This window comes from Camelus ferus, chromosome 5 (genome assembly GCF_009834535.1).
Source record: "Camelus ferus isolate YT-003-E chromosome 5, BCGSAC_Cfer_1.0, whole genome shotgun sequence".
Classification (NCBI taxonomy): Eukaryota; Metazoa; Chordata; class Mammalia; order Artiodactyla; family Camelidae; genus Camelus; species Camelus ferus.
In genome coordinates, this window is record NC_045700.1 from 51,285,201 (window position 1) to 51,303,845 (window position 18,645).

The 18,645-nt window shown below is 35.7% G+C and overlaps 1 protein-coding gene across 5 annotated transcripts in view; it reads right to left on the reverse strand.

Moving 5' to 3' along the window:
* Nucleotides 1–18,645, reverse strand: part of SESTD1 (SEC14 and spectrin domain containing 1) — a 122,011-nt gene that overhangs the window by 22,476 nt on the left and 80,890 nt on the right. For all 5 annotated transcript variants that reach the window (XM_032479845.1, XM_032479843.1, XM_032479844.1 and 2 more), the window contains 4 exons: nt 15,709–15,920; nt 7,150–7,272; nt 1,039–1,233; nt 391–505 (listed from right to left, as the gene is read on the reverse strand). In XM_032479845.1, coding sequence (XP_032335736.1) covers nt 391–505; nt 1,039–1,233; nt 7,150–7,272; nt 15,709–15,920 — 645 coding nt within the window. The remainder of the gene's footprint in view (nt 1–390; nt 506–1,038; nt 1,234–7,149; nt 7,273–15,708; nt 15,921–18,645) is intronic.

Here is an 18,645-nt window from a genome sequence, read left to right on the forward strand (position 1 = left end):
CAGGGTTAGGATAGAGCAACAAAACTCACTGCATAAAACACAGTTTGGGGCATACAAGGTTTGCCACAGAACATTTCACAGCTAATTACAGTTTATACATGCACTACAAATAACTTCATATTATATGCAAGACATAGCACCTGTAGATATGGCTGGGTAAACAAGAAAGGCTAAAGGCCCAGTGAAGGAAGGGTGATTGACCAACAATGAAAAATAAAAATTGTAGCATAAATTACACCCTTTAAGGTAATAAAGCCTTTTTCATACTAATTTTTTCTGTGTTCCTTATAAATAATCATAATTCAGTATAAGTTGACTTGTCTAACTATGGAAATGATAATTCTTTAAAAAAGAACCCTTATGTTTTCAGCATTTTTAAAATCTGCTTACCAACACTTTTCAGCTTCTCTTCAAGCAGTTTTAAAGTTTGCTGAATCGATGCTCCATCAGCTGGTGCTACATCTACGCACAACATCCCTAATAAGCCATCCAACTGCTGAGACAACTAAAGCAGAGGGACACCAAAGAGATAACCCTGATGTAATCAGCATCTAAAGTGTTTAATGATTAATGAGGTTTATATCTAATGAGGTTATTACAATTATACTTGAAAAAGACTATGCTGTTAAAAGACAAGGACAAATAATTAGAATAGATGTTTTCTGAAAGAGAACATACAGATGCATGCATCAGAAAGACAAAGAAGTATGTCCAGGTCAGCAGAATGTAAAAAAGTATTGAAACTTCCAATTCAATGTATGTTATAAAGCATGAACACTGAGAAAGTATCAAAATGAAATATATCTATTAGTTTGGACTATTTAGACAAAAATAAGTTCAGTTGCATGCAGAATAACTTAAAATTTTAAATTAAAAAGCATTTTTTTAATCAAAGATATTTATCTTATTTCCCCCACCAGAAAATTACTTTATTGTACCGGAAAAATAATTAGGGGACATGCAAACCTGCAAAAATGATGTGCAGATAAGTATTCAGATAATCTGAAGAAAAGAAAAGCAATCAGAGTAGACACTTACGTCTTGGGCAACGCCATGAAATTCCAGAGCTGCTTGTAAGAGATTCTGCCTAAACTCCAGCTGACTGGCCTGTCGATAACAAACATCACTAAGTTGTTGCTGCAGTGACTTCAGTTCCACAAGATCTTCCTCATCCCCAGCATTTAAGAGTGCTGCAATTTGCTGATTAAGTTCCACGTACACTGCAAACCATTCCTGTAAAACAGATGTTGTAAAGGATCAAATCAGTTCCTGAAGAACTACACATTACAGTTTATTATCTCTGGATATGGTAAGTAACATATCTGAGAATTTTCCAAAGCAAAATTATTTAAATTGAGGATAAAAAGTCCCTAGCACTCAAATCCTTCCACTGTGATCCCTGGAATTCACTCCTGCCAATAGCAAAATCTTTTCCCTCATCCTGGCTTCTAGAGGTCCCCTTCTCTTTTTTGTTCTACATGAAACCTGTCACTCTTAGAGAAAGCAGGTAACCGTGCAGCCCTCATAAATGACTGCTAATTTTGTCTCCATAGCCAACCTACCACAAGGCTGGAGGTGAGGGAGTTGGCTGCCTCATTCCTCATTACTATTTCCAGACCATTTCTTCTTCTCCTCTTCTCTCAAAAACCACACCTCCTGTAAAATGCATGTTGTCAGATTACACTCTGCCAACCGTTCCTGTTGCATGCACGAACTTCCCTGCCTTCCTCTCAGTGCCAGCTACCTACTGACTTCCACCATGTAGACATCCATCCAACATTGAACTCTCAGTTCCCTGACTCCCTCCCTCATTTCCAGCTACCCTGTCCTCACCCCACCTCAGCTACCTACTCCAACCAATACAAAATCTTGTCGTTATCACATGCTACTTATAGCCCCTAAATCTTAATTTCAAGAATCTCATTCTTTGACGACCAGCTACCCACTCTCCATTTCACATTCTTTAGTTATGTCCACTCCTACAGCCTCACAAGGTCCACCAGCCCACTGACCTCAGCATATTTTACCGTCCAGCACTCAGGAGCTTCATGTCTTCACTTCTACCCTTGGTCAGAGGCTGTAACTACCTCCTGGGGCACAACCCATGCTCATGCCCTGCTCTCCTTCCTTCAATCACATTCACTCAGCAAAACCTCAAACAAGATTTCTCTGTCTGCTGGGTGCCTAGAACAGTTAAATATGATGGATAAAAACAACTATGTGGGTTGGTGTCTTTTGGGAAAATACAGTTATTTTTCAAATTTTAGTGCAGTATCAAAAAAGAATGTCCATAATGGTCAGAAAGATACTAAAATACTTCCCCCTTTTCCAAATACCTATCTGTGTGACTACTTCAACCAAATGGACTGGTGTCTTTTTAAAGTTATGACCAAATAACTTCAAATGAGCCTTTAGCAACCCTACTACAGTTCCCAAGTCAATTCAGTTTCCCATTCTCATGATTATTCACTCCTTAAATCTCCACTCTCTTTTTGCCTCTTCACTCTCAGCCAAAAATCCAACTTCTTAATTCACTAGGAAGCCATCAGAAGAAAACTTTCATTTTCTCACTGACAAATCTATGACTTGGCCTGTGTCTTTAGCTCAATGCTTTGCCCTCCCTACTAATACAACAAAGGAACTGTGCCTGATTGTAAGCCCAACCCCTCCACTGAGCTCTACAGACTGCCCTCCATTGTCTAACTAAGTCTTGGCTCTTGTAATTATCTTCTCTCTTTTCAACTGGATTACTTTCATCAGCATACAAATAAGTTGTATATCTTATATTAAATAAAATAAATACTTAAGATATGTGCATTTTACTACAGATAAATTAAACTAAAAAAAAACACCCCCTTCTCTTGAGGAGTTCTCTATAGTCACTCTGTTTTCTCATTTCCTATTCTTTTTTCAACTCACTCTCCTCAGAATTGTCCATCTCACTCTTCTCAAATTCTCAGTCTTTATCTTATTGGACTTCGCAGTTGCACTTGACCATTTCCTCCTCCTTGAAACAACTTTTTCTCATTTCCTGAGACACACATCTCCTTTCCACCCTCCTCTGCTGGCTTTCCTTCTGGTTCCTTGCCCTCTTAATTTTAGGAGTGACCCAGGGTTCAGTTTACCAAAGGCTCTTTTCTTCTAAATCAATACTCACTGGGTTTGGAATGCTTTTATCTAGTCCCATGCCTTTAAGTAACATCTATAGGCTGATAATTTGCAAATTAATAATCCTCAACTTTGATCCATCTACTGAATTTCAGACACTGCTACCCAACTGTCTACTAGCTATCTTCACATGGATGACTAGTCGATGTGTAAAATTTAATCTACCCCCCAAAGATTCTGATTCTCCAGCCTCCCAACCCGCTTCTCTCCCAGTTTTCCCCACTTAACTGTCAATAGGCCACACACCTGACTCCTCCAAGAGCCAGTCCTCCCGGCTCAACTTCATGAACCAGGCAACTTCTCATCACTGCTGCTGCCCCCATTCTTATAGCTTCCTACTTTCCTATTTCATCGTTTGTCTCTTCTCCCTATTCTTCATTCAATAGCAGGTGATCTTTTAAAAACATGAATCAGTTTTCTATTCAAAAATCCCTCCGATGATTTCATGTAACATTTAAAATAAACTTCAAATTCCCTTTTGTGGGCTAAAATCACATGACCCAACTCCCCCTCTCAAAACTTTGTTTTCTGTGACTCCCTACCTTGCTCACTGCACTACAACATCACCAACATACTTGCTTTTCCTTTATCATGGCAAGTAAGCACCTGTTACAGGGTGTTTTCACTGCTGCATCCTCCATCTGAATTGCCCATTGCTTGAATTACTCCTTCAGATCACTTCAAGGTCTCCGATTAAACGTCATCACCTCAGAGAAGCCTTTCCTACATTGCTCTCCATTCGCTCTTTCCCCAACTTGAATATAAGTTTATATTACAAGACAGTGCTATATACCCAAGAGCCTACAATATGTGACATCTAGTATGTGTTCAACTAGCATGTACTGAATGAACATATAAGACACTTTACATGAGGCACTGAAGATTTGTTGATATTAAATTAAGTAGGTAACAGGTACTGGTCTAAACATCGTCTACTCTTGTGCCCTATACCTAAAACCTGGGTTTCTCAAATTTGCCATTTTGTTTTATTGCTTGAACTACTATGGAATCTTTGAATATGAATACACGGATGATGCAATCTGTGTATTCATATTCAAAGAACACTGCCGATGTAGTGCAAAGAACACTGGAAGACATTCAAGATGTATCTTATTTCCTTACTAAGGGTGTGATCTTCATCAAGTCAGTCTCTCAGAAGCTGTTTCTTTTTAACAACAGTATTTTCAACTGGAGGCAATTTTGCTCCCTAGAAAATGTTTTGCAGTATCTAGAAACATTTTGGCTGTCACAACTGGGAGGGAGGGATACTACTGCATCCAGCGAGTAGAGGCCAATGATGCTGCTAAATACCTACAATCACAGGACAGCCCCTACAACAAAGGTTTATCAATAAATGAATCAATAAAGCTAAGGTCAAGAAATCCTGTTCTATACAGTTGTCCCTCGGTATCCTTGGGGGATTGGTGCCGGGGATTCCAAAACCCATGGATGCTCAAGCCCCACAGCCAGCCCTCCATATCTGCAGGTGCAGAACCTATGGATACAGAGGGCCTTCTGTACAACAGTGATGATAATATCTGTCTTACCTACTTTATTGGATATTGTTTGGATTTAGTTAGGTAATATATGTAAAATACTTTTAAAACCACACAGTGATTATAAAGCTTAATGGAGACTGACTGATTTAAAGTAGGAAACACTGCCTGAGAAAATTATCACCATTGTGTTCTAGAACAGAAAGGGATTTCACAGTCTATCTATAGTACTTACAAATTTAGTTAATACTCTAACTAAATAGGTCCAATTCTTTGAAGAAGTAATAGCAATGATTCAGAGAAAAGTAGTAAACAAAAGGATTAGAGTCCTAGGATAGTATTTGTTACAGGGAGAACTATCTACATCAGCTCACCTGGGGTGCTTATTAAAAATACCTAAGCTCCCCCTTGACCTACTAAATCAGAGTCTATAGGGGTGGGGCTTTGCAACAGGCATTTTATCAAGTGACTCTCATGACCACTAAGGTTTAAGAATTACCATCCTGAAGCTGCTTTTTTTCCTGGTTTAAACTTGCAAAATACAGGCCTTAGTAACCAGACCAAAGATGTAAACAATTTAAAAACTAGTATGTTTCATAAAACTAACACCTGAAATTAGAACTGAGATTTCATAAAGAAATAACCAGTTTCTCTGGGATGTGGGGGGAAAAATCTGAGACGCACACATACATACACACACACACACGTAATTAATCAAAACATTCCTTCTGAAGAAACAGGGGAATATGAAATTTACAGAACCTTAGGTGAACAGGCTAAGTCTGTTCAGTTATAGTCATTCTCTGGTGTATCTCTTATAGTCATTCTCTGGTGTATCTCTTATGAACATTTAACTGTATAGAAAATGATTATTTCATAACACACACACACACACACACACACACACACACCCCAAGATATGGGATCTGGATTAGGATGGTAGGTAAGAAATGTACTTGAATGTTCACATACTAGGACAGAGGTGGTCATCAGGACCGACTCTGGAAACATGTACGAATTGGTGGTGTTGCACAGCTGGTGAAACGATGGGTATTTACACTTCCTACCATGATACAGAAATCCTAATCTAGGGGGAACACTGCCAACTCACTTCGGCTAATAGGTTACAAAGAAATGAGGTCTTGATTCTTCATGTAGACCTGTTTTGCTGCTTACTACCAGGCACAGCACACCAGTATTCTCTCTGGAGACCAGAGGTCAGTACTGTGGGATGGAGGACACTGAGAGAGTCCTAAAGCAACTTCAGAGATTTATGCTTCTGCATGTTCTTATCATGTGCTTTTCCTACCACTTATCTACCTCCACCAAAAAGATAAAATAAAATTACTAAACTAAAATACTTTAAAATTTAAGTTACTATAATCATTTTTATATACCTTAGTATTTTTTCTTTTGTGCTTGCCTAGTACTCAAAAACCAAGTAAACTCTCATTGTCAATCCTTAACAAAAAAATACATATTAGTAGGATTTTTATTTTCCATATATTAGTACTGAAAATCCTAATCAATTTGGATTTTTAGCTTTATTTCTGAATTATGTTTTTATAAAGAGTGTAAAATTTAATACTTGACTGTTTTAACACAACATGGCGTATTAAAAATTTCTCCAAATTCTACCCATATTAAGCAATCAATATTCTAGAAATTTGTCCTTATAATTTCATAAGACTAACGGAATTCCAATACAGGCTTTAAGGTGTTGACTTTTATTCACAAAGAGAAAACTTTTAATAAAATATTAGAGTATCTTAAACATTATAAGCTAACTCACGCAACCTGCATGAAACAACCTAGTCACAAGGTGACAATGCAGTGCCACCTATTGGTTAAAACAGTACAATTCAAGTTTTGCTTTTTAGAACTTGATGGAATTTTTTTCTGAATATTTTCAATCCCTGGTTGGTTGAATCCTCGGATGTGTGTGGAACTCGTGGATTCGCAGGGTCCAACTATATATATATTGTCTTTGCAATTTTCCTAATTAGTACTTGTAAGAGACTTAAAGATGAAATCCCTTAAATGAAAAAACTACTATTTCATGCATTTCACAGGTTCCAACATAACGGTTCTTCCTTTTATGCTGAAAAAAACATACTGAATAAATTGTATTTAACTTACAATCCCTGTTCTTGAGGTTATACTTTTTAAATTCAGGACTACAGATGAAAGTTCTATTTTTGTACTATTACTCTTCTGTTATGGTAGTTTTAAATTAAAAATTTTACAAATTGTGTTTCTATAAAAATATATAATTAAATTATACTGGAGACAAAACCAAAACTAAACTTCTAATGAATATGTACTAAGTAGCCAAAATGTACTTGATGGCCATTAAACATTAAATATACCGTACACTTCATGCCCCTAAATCAAAGTATAGCAACTTATCACTTAGTACCACATGTGCCATTAACTATACACATTAATAACAGCACTGTAACTTGCAAAGGAAAAAGCCTCTCACACTGTGCTGGCTCTCGATCTCTTCATGCTTCTGCTGTAGGGCTTGGGAAGCCCGAATGGAGTCTCCAATCCCCCACTGGGCTCGTAGTTGTTCTGATCCAGGCCCTTCGAGCCAGTTCACAACCTATGAATAGAAGTTGAGATGAAATTTCAAAATAATCAAAAGCTTTCCAAACTTTAATTCTAATTGGTTTTCCCCTCCCACTATTCCTCAAGTATTTTTAACTTAAATTCTTTACATTCTATTGTTTAGGCAGTAAACATTTCTTTTGGAACTGTACAGCTATAACATGACAACTTTTCCAAAGCCTAACTCTGAAAGAATGCACACTCTACCACCTTAGGTTTTCAGCTATCTATCTGCCAAGTCAAAAGAAATCTGGAATGCTTCCATAAAAGAGGATTAAAAATTAACTTATGATGATAAGAAAATCAGAGAATTATAGGATTTAGAACTGGAAGGGACATCAGAAACGACATAGGTCAAACTAACACTTAAGAAAACTGAGTTTCAGAGAGATTAAGTGACTTGCTTAAGGTAACATAATTATTTAAAAACTAGTTCTAGAAGCCTTGTATCTTGACTTATAGTCTAATGTTCTTTGCAAAGCATTGATAAACCAGAATGAATTAACTGATATAAAGTTAAAATTCTGCTTTTCTCACTTTGAAAAGAAAATTTTAAACTATAGAATTATACTACTGCAATACCCTCTAGGGGTCTTCCTAGGATCAGTTAAACATTCAGACCCACAAGACTACCTGAAGTCCCACTGGCACCACCTACACTCAGAAGGATGTTTGCCAGAATAGCAGCATTGGGTGTTTCTCTTCTGCCGAGTCCCTGCCGAGTCAACAGTTCAGGAGATGAGATCCATACGGGACACACTTTGGCATCAAAACTTCGTATCACGTAGGGGTCATGCCCATTATAAAAGTCACTGAGCTCAAGGATGCCCGAAGTTACGCCTTCCACCAAATATTAACAGTTCTCCTAGTCCATAACAGTTCTCCTAGTCCAGATCTAGAACAATTTTTACTGCAAGAACTGTAACCTAGTAACACAGTCGACATTTTAATTTTTATCAGGTTTTCAAGGGAACAGAGCTAGACAGTTAAAGCCAAGATCCAATTCATGCAGAAGGAAAAAGGGTTTTGTTTACCCACAAACATATATATTCTAAAACTATACAGACACAGTGAAGTAATTCTAACAGAAAAAATAATATTTTCAAGCTTTACCAAGCTCAATTATTTATTAAGCTAAATTAGAATAAGGAATTCAACAAAAGATGTATGGTTATGCTCTAAATCTAAACTCGAGACAGCTCCAAAGAATTGAATGAGGATGGCTCTGCAACACATTATAGACCCAGTGGACAGACAGGCTCACCTTAGAACTTTATATAAGAGTTGTTAGTGCATTCCATAGTTATCACCAAGTTAAAATATATTTGTTTTAAAATCTAACAGTTCATGTAATTTTAACAATCATGTGAAAGTACCACATCACAGGGAAAAATCATGTATATTTCTTTCCATTAATTTTCACATGCATTCATTTTCAGGTTACTCTAGATTTAAATGCTACAGCCCAATTTCACAGAGTACAGGTAAGTTCTATCCTACATTTTTCACTTCCATGTAGTTACAGTTACTGTAATTGTCAATGGTTGCGAACTTCTTTTTTAAGAAGGCCAACCTCTTTGCTTGCCTTCCTCCCTCACTCCCTCCCATCTGTCTAACCAATCAACCCACCCCAAAGGACTACCTCAAATAACTATTATACCTGCTTTCACAACTCCAATTCTCTATTGTTGAGCATGAATTACTTAGAATTTCCACCAAGTCCAAGTAATTCTAAGATGAACATATACATAGCAGTTATATAACAGCTTTTTCCCCCTCTCCAATTCTCTACTATTTTCCTAGAAAAACATTTTCAATAGAGATTTTGGGTCCAATGATGATGTAATGTTAACAGTTAATAGTATATACTATAAAGTTACTCTCTAAAACACTTGTTTCTATTTGAAACATTCAAATCGTAAAAGTTTTAACTGAGAATAACCTTTTCAAGGTATACAAACTGACTACTGCTTTTAAAATACTTCTGTCAAGTGAAAAACAGAAATCTCTTCAGATACATTTCTAAATAGCAGTGAGACTGAATAAATTGCAAGTGTTTGCTTACTAACAGTATATGATCTTTGGGGATTTCTCTCTTCGTGTCTGTGCCCATTTATGTCCTAGTATCTTAAATATTAATATATTTATTGCTTCCACCTTCTCCTTATAAGGTTTTAATAATAGAAAGCAAAAATTCAAAAACACAAAGTAAGTTTAAGTATTATCTGTGACTCACTAGAATAACCTAACTGCTATAATTTACTTAGCTAAATTCTGCTTTCAGAGTACTAAATTCACCCACAAACCGCTGTCAGGTGCTCTTCAGAATACAATGCTTTGTTCCCCAACATCTCCACTCTTTCTGCTTTACACTTTTGTATGAGCTATCTTTGGAGGTGCAGGGTACTAGGAACCTGTCTGTCTCTGTTAGACTGTGGAAAGTAATACTCTTTCACAAAAGAGACAGATGAGCAGTTCAGCCTGGAGAAGCATTAGGCATGCCTCTGAATTCTGACTTCCGGCTCTGCTCCTAGTAGTTGAAAGACTGGGTGGCCTGTCGTCTTTAAAGTGGTGTTAATACTACCTACTACACAGGGCCGTTGTCAGGATTATACCAGTCATTATATGTAAGACAATTAAGCACAGTAGATGATACTAATAATTGTAAGCCTCTATGATTTCTCCCACTTTTTCTGAAGGAAAAAGCCTAGCTCCTTATGTTTATTCACTCTATAAACTTTGTTTCACATCTGCATTTTACAGAAAAATCCACAGGTTTCTCAAGGAAATCCCTGAACTAAATGTTTTATTCTGTGCTTTTAAAAAATTAAAATAAAAAGTAGGTTTTAAGGAAGTTTATATAAACATTTTGAAACAATTTTCCATTCCCTTTTGGGGACTCAAATGCTCATTCTCATACATATTATGAATATCAATACAGAAACAGACACAGAATGGTATTTAAGTATTCTAAATAATTTTTAATAAATTATTTCATTAGAAATCTCTAAATTCTAAAAATAAGGGTGGAATGAAATTATCTCAAATTTTAACTAATTAATATGTTAGATATTATTTTTAAAAACCTAAGACAGCATTACATAAACATTTAAACTTTGAGTACTTAGAGTACTTTAGAAATAAAAGCAGGTTAATATACATCATGCTACCTGGGAAAAAACAATTCATCAGCATGGAACTTTCAAATTTTCAACAAAGCAAAGACATCTCCTTGGCACAAAAAGCTAGTTACATAGTCAAGTATACATGTAGTTTTAATGTATGCCGAAAGTAATCTTCCTTAGTATGCAACATCAGTAATGAAGACACCGATGTATGACTATTTCAAGTAAAAACTATGCAAATTGAGGTTGATGCCCCAGGAAAACAAGTCTATTTAAATGCATTAATAATGGTGGTTTGCCAAACTAGGTTATAGAATTCAATTTTAATCAAGACATCTTGCTCAATCTGAATATTAACTTACTGCAAAACCAGTTTCATGCACAATCCATATCAATGTGACCTCTCAAATGGTTACATTTTTATGCAAAGTACATCCTTGGATATGCTCTTAAAATCCACCATGACAAACATTTGTAGAGGCCAAAAATGTATGTGACTATCCACCATTTTTTCATGGCCAGATTGATCTCTGAAGACTGCATGAGAGAATGTGAGGTCAAACCAGGCAGAAGGGCATATCAAGCAAATGTCAAGCACGTGAAATCTGACTTTTACATGTAGTAGCAGCAATTTAAACTGTGGGGAATAAATGACGGGTAACTACAATGGTTATTACTTATCAGTTTATCTAGTAGAACTACTGGTTTCTTTTTCATTATGTTTTTGTTTTCAGTAATAAGTCAGTAAAAAAAGATTTGGAAAATTTCAATTTTCACTAATTTTACATAAGCAGAAGTATTTTTTATGATTATGATTTTGATTCTATAATAGTCCTCATATAAACAACAAAAAACTTCATTTTCCCCAAATGTGCAAGACTAAAGATGGTTCAGTTTATGCTCTCAATGTGCTGACATGATCAATATGTTACTGTATAGCTGAACTTAAGTGATCATTTCAGCAAAGGAAACAGATCTTTCCCTAAAATGTGACCTGTGATAAACAGAGTGCAGGAACCATCACATGATGAATATTAATGTTCTAACCAATTCACATGCAATGGTCATAAAGAAAACTGAACTGTAATAAAGTTTATTTGGTTTTAACAATAATCTCATTACCATCATCACCATCATTATAAATATCATCATCTTCTTTCTCTAATTTCTTTTTCTTTATTCAACTGAGCTGGTTCATCATTCCAAAAATGCACGTCAATACATGAATTCCCTTGCCCCTCTGTCTTTTTATCATACCTATTAATCTGATGTAGCAAAGCACAAATGCTAAAGGAATACCATCACCCATGTTCTCTTGTGCCTACACGTCAACAGCCAGCCATGAATTGACAGGGTCACACAATAAGCCAGGAAGTTTCCACCATAAGTTCAAGATCATCACTATCTAAAAATACAATTTCATTTCCCTGGTAATTTTACTATTCCAATCCCCACAAAGAAAATTCAGAATCATCTCCCATCCATTTAAACTTTTAATCCTCTTTAACCATTGTACCCCCACCCCCAAACCTGTACCACCAAGGAGATTACCTTTGGCACTTACTTTATCAAAAAAAAAAAAAAAAAAAAAAAAAAGGATAGAGAGGGAGTGAAGAGGGGAGGAAAAAGAAATCATCACTCAGGAACTTCTTCATCTTCCTGATGCCTGACTTATACATGGGGGCACCTCTGGATTCACCCTACCCATCTCCCTCCTGTTACAAAAGGAGGAATTCTCCCTCTTTCATTCTAAAGCTAATCCCTTCAATTGTGCTCTAGAGTCCATCCATTTTCACTTTGTCAGGAACTTGATAGTATTAACTATTCTTTCTCTCTTGTATACTCACGTCCTTCCTCCAAACAGACACTTCTCACTAGCCTTTAAACCTCAGTTTCCTATATTACACAAACAAGCAAACAAACAAACAAACAAAACTACACATTCTCAGTTGTGGGCTGAATTGTACTGCCCACCCCCAATCCATATGTTGAAATCCTAACCCCTAGTACTTCAGGATGCAACCATATACATCTGAAAACAGGGTCTTTAAAGAGGCAATTAAATTAAATTAAAAAGAGGTTATCACAGTGGGCCCTAATCTAATACGACTGGTGTCCTCAAAAGGAGAGGAAGTTTGGACACAGTGAGGTATGGGGGAAGATGATGTGAGGACACGGAGGGAAGAAGGGCATCAGCACGCCAGGAGAGGCCTGGAGCACACCATTCCCTGACTGCCCTCAGATGGAATCAAGCCTGCCAACTCCCTGACCCTGGACTTTCACCTCCAGAAGTACGAGAAAAGCCCCCTAGACTGTAGCACTTCACTCCCACAGACCTGGCAAACTAATACAACCCACTTCTGGGCATTGCTCTATTTCTCATCTCAAAGGACAACACTGTCAGTGGGTCTCTACACCTAGTGTCTCCTTCACCACCCCTCACTCTCAGTCCTCAATTCACTCCACTGTGCTACCGGCTCTGCCACTCCACGCCCTGGGATCATCAGTGACCTGGATTGTATGGATTCTTAGTGGTCATGGTAAGTCTTCCTCTTATTCAGTCTTTTAACAGGGTTCCCAACTCCTTCCCCAAAACGCTTTCTTCTTTTGGCTTCCATGACACAGAGCTCTTCACATTTTTCTTCATTTTTTTTCATCTCTGGTCAAACCTACGCTGCCTTCTTTTCAGGAGTACACTCCTGTATCTTATCATTCAATGCTAGAGTTCCTCAAAGCTCAGTGAAAAAGCCCTCTTCTCACCTACCCTCAGCTCCTTCCTTGGGCAATTCTCACCCACATCAATGCTTTAATTACCACTCACACACAGATGGCAAACAAGTATGTCACCAGGCTAGACTTCTCATTTCTGGAACTGTTTGGGACTACCTTTATAAATCTTTTCTCTTAGATGTCTCAACATCTCCTGAAATTCAACATGTCTAAAACCAAACTCATGATTTTCCACAACTTCTTCACCCAAACACCCAAACCGGGTCCAGAGTTCCCTAATTAGACAACACCACCATCCACAAGTCTTGCAACCCAGAAAAATCATTCATCTCTGATATCTTCTTCTTTCTCACCCTTATTCCCTCCACTCTCCTTCCTGGGACTTGGCATGGAGGCAATTTCACAACTATTTGTGTAATCATGTAATCATGTACCATTAAGGTGGGAACCTTATCTGTTTTTACTTACTACTACATTCCACCTAGCACAATGTCAAACTATTGTAGATATTCACTTTTTAAAAAATGGGTGAACAAATAGACATTAAAAAAAAAAAACTCATTATGTGACAGACACTAAACATTTTGTTAAAACTATCTTCTTTAATCCTTATAACAACCCTATCTAGTAGGTATTATTATTGTTTTCCTCAGTGGACTGAGGAGAAAGCTAGGGCATTGAGAAGTATAATTCCTTCCCAAGCCAGCAAAGACCTTGGAAGTGGTACAAGAGGGTGGACCAGGTTACGGGGGAACTTGTATACCACTATGCTATTCCATATTTATAGTTTCCAAAGATACTCTCAGCTACTTGGCTGAAGTTTACCTGGGTTTAAAACAAGCTATCTTTAACTTACAAATATAATACATAGGAAAAGTTGTATGTAATTAATGTATGCTCAGAAATCTTCAGTTTCTAAGTAGTCATCATGAGATAAAGCTTAAATCCTTTTTCCTGGAATTCAAAACCTTCCATGATCTAACTTCTTCCTTCTTTTCAGCCCTTTCCCCCCTGATGCTCTAGTCAAGGGTCAGCAAACTACAGCTTGCAAGCCAATTCTAGCCTATCATCTGTTTTTAAATAAAGTTTTATTGGAACACAGCCAAACACATTTGTTTACATAATGACTACACAGTAACAATGGCAGAGTTAAACAGCCATAGCTGCAATAAAAATTTTATGATTCAAAAGCCTAAACATTTACTATTTGGCCCTTTACAGAACATTTCCAACAGCTAAACTGGAATCGAGTTCAACGGGAATAAATATAATAGCTACCATTAATCGAGTGTTGGGTTCTTTGAATAAACCTTTCCGAAGAGATCCTGTTATCCCTATTTTAGTTAATGAAAAACAGAAGGAAGGGAAAGAGAAGAAGAAAAAGAAAGAAAGAAGTCAAACTGAGGCTCAGGTGGGTGAATAGTGTGACCATGATCACACAGTAAGTAAGTGGAGGAACTGGGATTCAGATTGTGCTCGCTGATCAAGTTCCAAGACTCAAAGGCCAACTACTTCCCCTGGTGCCTACTGCTGTCTTTTTCTTCAACAGAACTTGGGATTTCATGCTGTTATTCTTTATTCATCTATTCTTCCTCCTCCACAAAATGCCAATTCTCCTTTAAAACCTCAGGAGGTGTCAGGTGAAATTTCACATGTTTTAGGGGACAAGCTCAAGCACTACCTCTTCTACTAAGTCTTCCTGAATCACCTGCAACCAGAGGAATAATCCCTCCTATGAATGCCAGTCATATCCTTGTGACATCTAACACTTCATCCCCTCTTAAGCTTAACAATAGCAAAACCCAAGTTTACCTCTATATTCTATAGAAAACCTAGCACAAGGTCTTCTACATAATTAGCACTTAAGAAATACTTATCTAATGAATGAATCTAGATAGAAACATTGGGACACTTCTAATCTGGATTTTTTAAGTGAAATACTTAGGATTTACTTCTTAATAATTCAACAGATGAAAATCCAGAACGTAGTCTAAATATACAAATGTCTTTCTTAGTATTACTGATTTTTTGTGTTTTTAGTCTACTTATAAAAATCAATTTTAAAAGGAACTTAAAATTCATAAGTATTAAATATATTCAAAATTTTTATCAGTATCATAAAATAATGGAACTTAACATTATAATTACTAATATTACATGTTACCATTTTGCTAGGATAGAAAAATTCTTCATAATGCCCAAATTAACAACAAAAACCTAAAAAGTTATTAGAAATTTAAAATAAATCAAAATCAATAATAAAATGATATTTATTGCAAGAATACAGTACCACAGGTAATGTTTCCAGCAACTAGTTATTTCTGAAGTTCATTCTGAAAGAGTGAGCTGAATGCTCAATGTCATCACTGTAAAAGTAATATAATTTAAAGGCAAATACTATCATGTAAAAACACACATATTAAAATAATTTTAGAGTCTGGTTTGATAGTTCTAAAGTTCTCTATGTAGTGTAAATAAGGCTTAGTATAAAATCAAGTACAGAGTAGCAGTTATTTAAACCCCCCCCCCACATTTAGAATAAAAAAAGAGTTAAATATATTCAATCAGACACCTACCTGCATCACTTTCTGCTGAATCTCTTCTAACTGTGTACGCTTACTACGTTGCCTACAAACTTCCTGGTAGCGGGTATATTGCTCTCGCAGTGAATCCAATAATTTCATAACCTGTGGCTGTGCAAGCAGTTCATCATCCATAGGAGACCATGAGACCCCTCCATCAGAGCCATTAAATCGGCGCTGCTGTAATTCTGATAACAATTCATGTCCTTTAAAATGAAAAGATACATATACATATAGTTAGTATTCATAAATACAACCCTTCCTTCTTAATCTTCTCAATTCTAACCCCTTATTTTTAGAACGTACCTGCCTATTTGTTTACCTACCTACCTACCTACCATGGTCATAAGTACTAAAATGCAATTTTTAAATTTATATATAAATAAATAGAAAACTGCATATATTTGGATATATATACTATATAGTATATTTATATGCTATGTCATATATCATAATTGTATCCCGGTCCCTGGCTTAAGATGGTTTGACTTACAATTTTCTGACTTTATGATGGTGCATTCAGTTGAAACTGTACTTCAAAATTTGTATTCTTTTTCTGGGTTAACAATATGTGATACAGTCCTCTCTCGTGATACTGGGCAGCAGCAGTGAGCTGCAGCTCCCAGTCAGCAATAAGAACATGAGGGTAAAGAACTCATTCACTGACAACCAACCTGTACCCATAAACTATTCTGTTTTTCACTTTCAGCGTATTATTCAACAAATTGTATCAGATATTCAACACTTTATCAAAAAATACTTTGTTTTAGATGATTTTGACCAACTTTAGGCTAATGTAAGTGTTCTGAGCAAGTTTAGGGTGGGCTAGACGAGGCTATGATGTTTGGTACTTTAGGTGTATTAAATGCATTTTCGACATATTTTCAACTTATGATAGTTTATCAGGGTGCTAATTACACTGTAAGTCGAGGAAGATGTGTCATAAATAAATATGCTACACTATATAGTAAATATATAGTGTATATATAGCAATATATATTTTCTAGATCTATCACAATCTTGTTATTGGTGGATTCACTGCTCAGGATATTGTGCCAACCAATCCTCCTTCCTTGTGGAGCACAATTACAATCTGAGATTTCTATCTGATAGTATTAATTAGTATGTTTTGTCTGACAGTAATAACCAATACTAAGCAATAACTTGTAGGATTTCAGTATTAACCCATATACTTAAATCATAGCACCTAAAAGGAATGTTGATGTGTAACAAATGTATGATTATAGTAAACGGGGGAAGTCTTTCCTGGTACAAAATAGTATTTTAATAATCTCTACTTATACGAACCTCTACAACATATTGACCAGGAATCTTGAGGGGTCATACCAGTCTGAGAACCACATCCAATATTATTTGATTACAGCAAACTCATACAGAAAATCTCTCATGCATGAGTAATTAAAATTATAGAATGTGCAACACCTAAAGTTGTTACATATATTAAAATTAAAAAGTAAATAAACTGCAAATTGTTTTTCCAGGATATTATTCCAATCACTATTTAGGAGCCAATAAATATGCAGATATTTAAATTCTCTTCTCTTCATCTTTATTCAAGAAAATGTCCTAAATTTAAATGGCTTTTTAACATATACACAGTACTATATATAAAACAGATAAACAAGGACCTACTGGATAGCACAAAAACCTATATTCAATATCTTGTAATAACCTATAATGGAAAATAATATGAAAAAGAATGTATATAATTATACTATATATATAAATACATTATGTTATATATATAATTATATATGAATGAATATATATATTTGAATCACTCTGTGGTACACCTGAAACTAACATGGAATTGTAAATCAACTATACTTCAATTTTTAAAAAATGGCTTTCAGTAATAGAAACAGAATTTTTATGACAGAGTTATTTCCAATGTCTGACAAATATCCAAGATTGTTCTAAACCTCTCCTCTTTAAACTCCTTCTACCCCTACTTTGAGTTAACAGCATGTAAAAAAGAATTTAGTGGCATTTAAACTCCATTCTAAAATACAAATCTAGAAAGTTTCTTAATTCAATGGCTTAAGCAGCTTTTAAAACGTTAAATACAAACATGGGATTAAGTTTAAATCTAAAGCAATATTTTTACTGACAGTCTATTATATCTTCTAAACATGTAGCAAAATTCACAGATTACAAATATTTCTTTTTCTTCTAGGAAATAAGATCCAAATCATACTGAAAAATCTTGGGAGAACTGAATCAATACAACAAAGATACTCAGAATTTATTTCTTTATATTACATTATAAAACATCTGTTTTTAAAGACTTATGCAAAGTCTTTCTATACACATATACACACATATATTCACATATATATTTCCATAAAGTCATTAGGATCAGAATACATTTTTTTTTTTTTTTTTTACTTTGACAACTGTACCTTTAACGTTTTCCTTGTGGATACCATTTCCATGCAGCACAAACATAATGACTTCAAAGACCATACTTTGAAACCAAACTGCCTTGGTTCAAGTCCTAACTCTATCATTAGTAGCTGTGAAACCTGCATAAATTATTAAAACTTTTAATGCCTGAGTATCCCCATTTAATATTAGGATGACAGTAATACCTACACTTCACTGAGCTGTGGTGAAGGATAAATGAGTTAGCATATGTAAAGTGCTTAGAACACTGCCTACTATGCAGTAGGATTAGAATTACGTCTTATTACTAGAAAAATAAATTAGAAACAAAATATATTTTCATTTAAAAGAATTCCAACATGTTCTACAGTTTGTGAAACTACTACTAGAGCTATTTGGACTGGAATGTACAAGCCACACAGCACTGAACACACACTATGTACAAGGCTATTACAAAGTATTAACTGTTTTTACACAGATGACTGTAAAACAGCTACTAGCTTTGGATTTAGACCTATTTTTAAT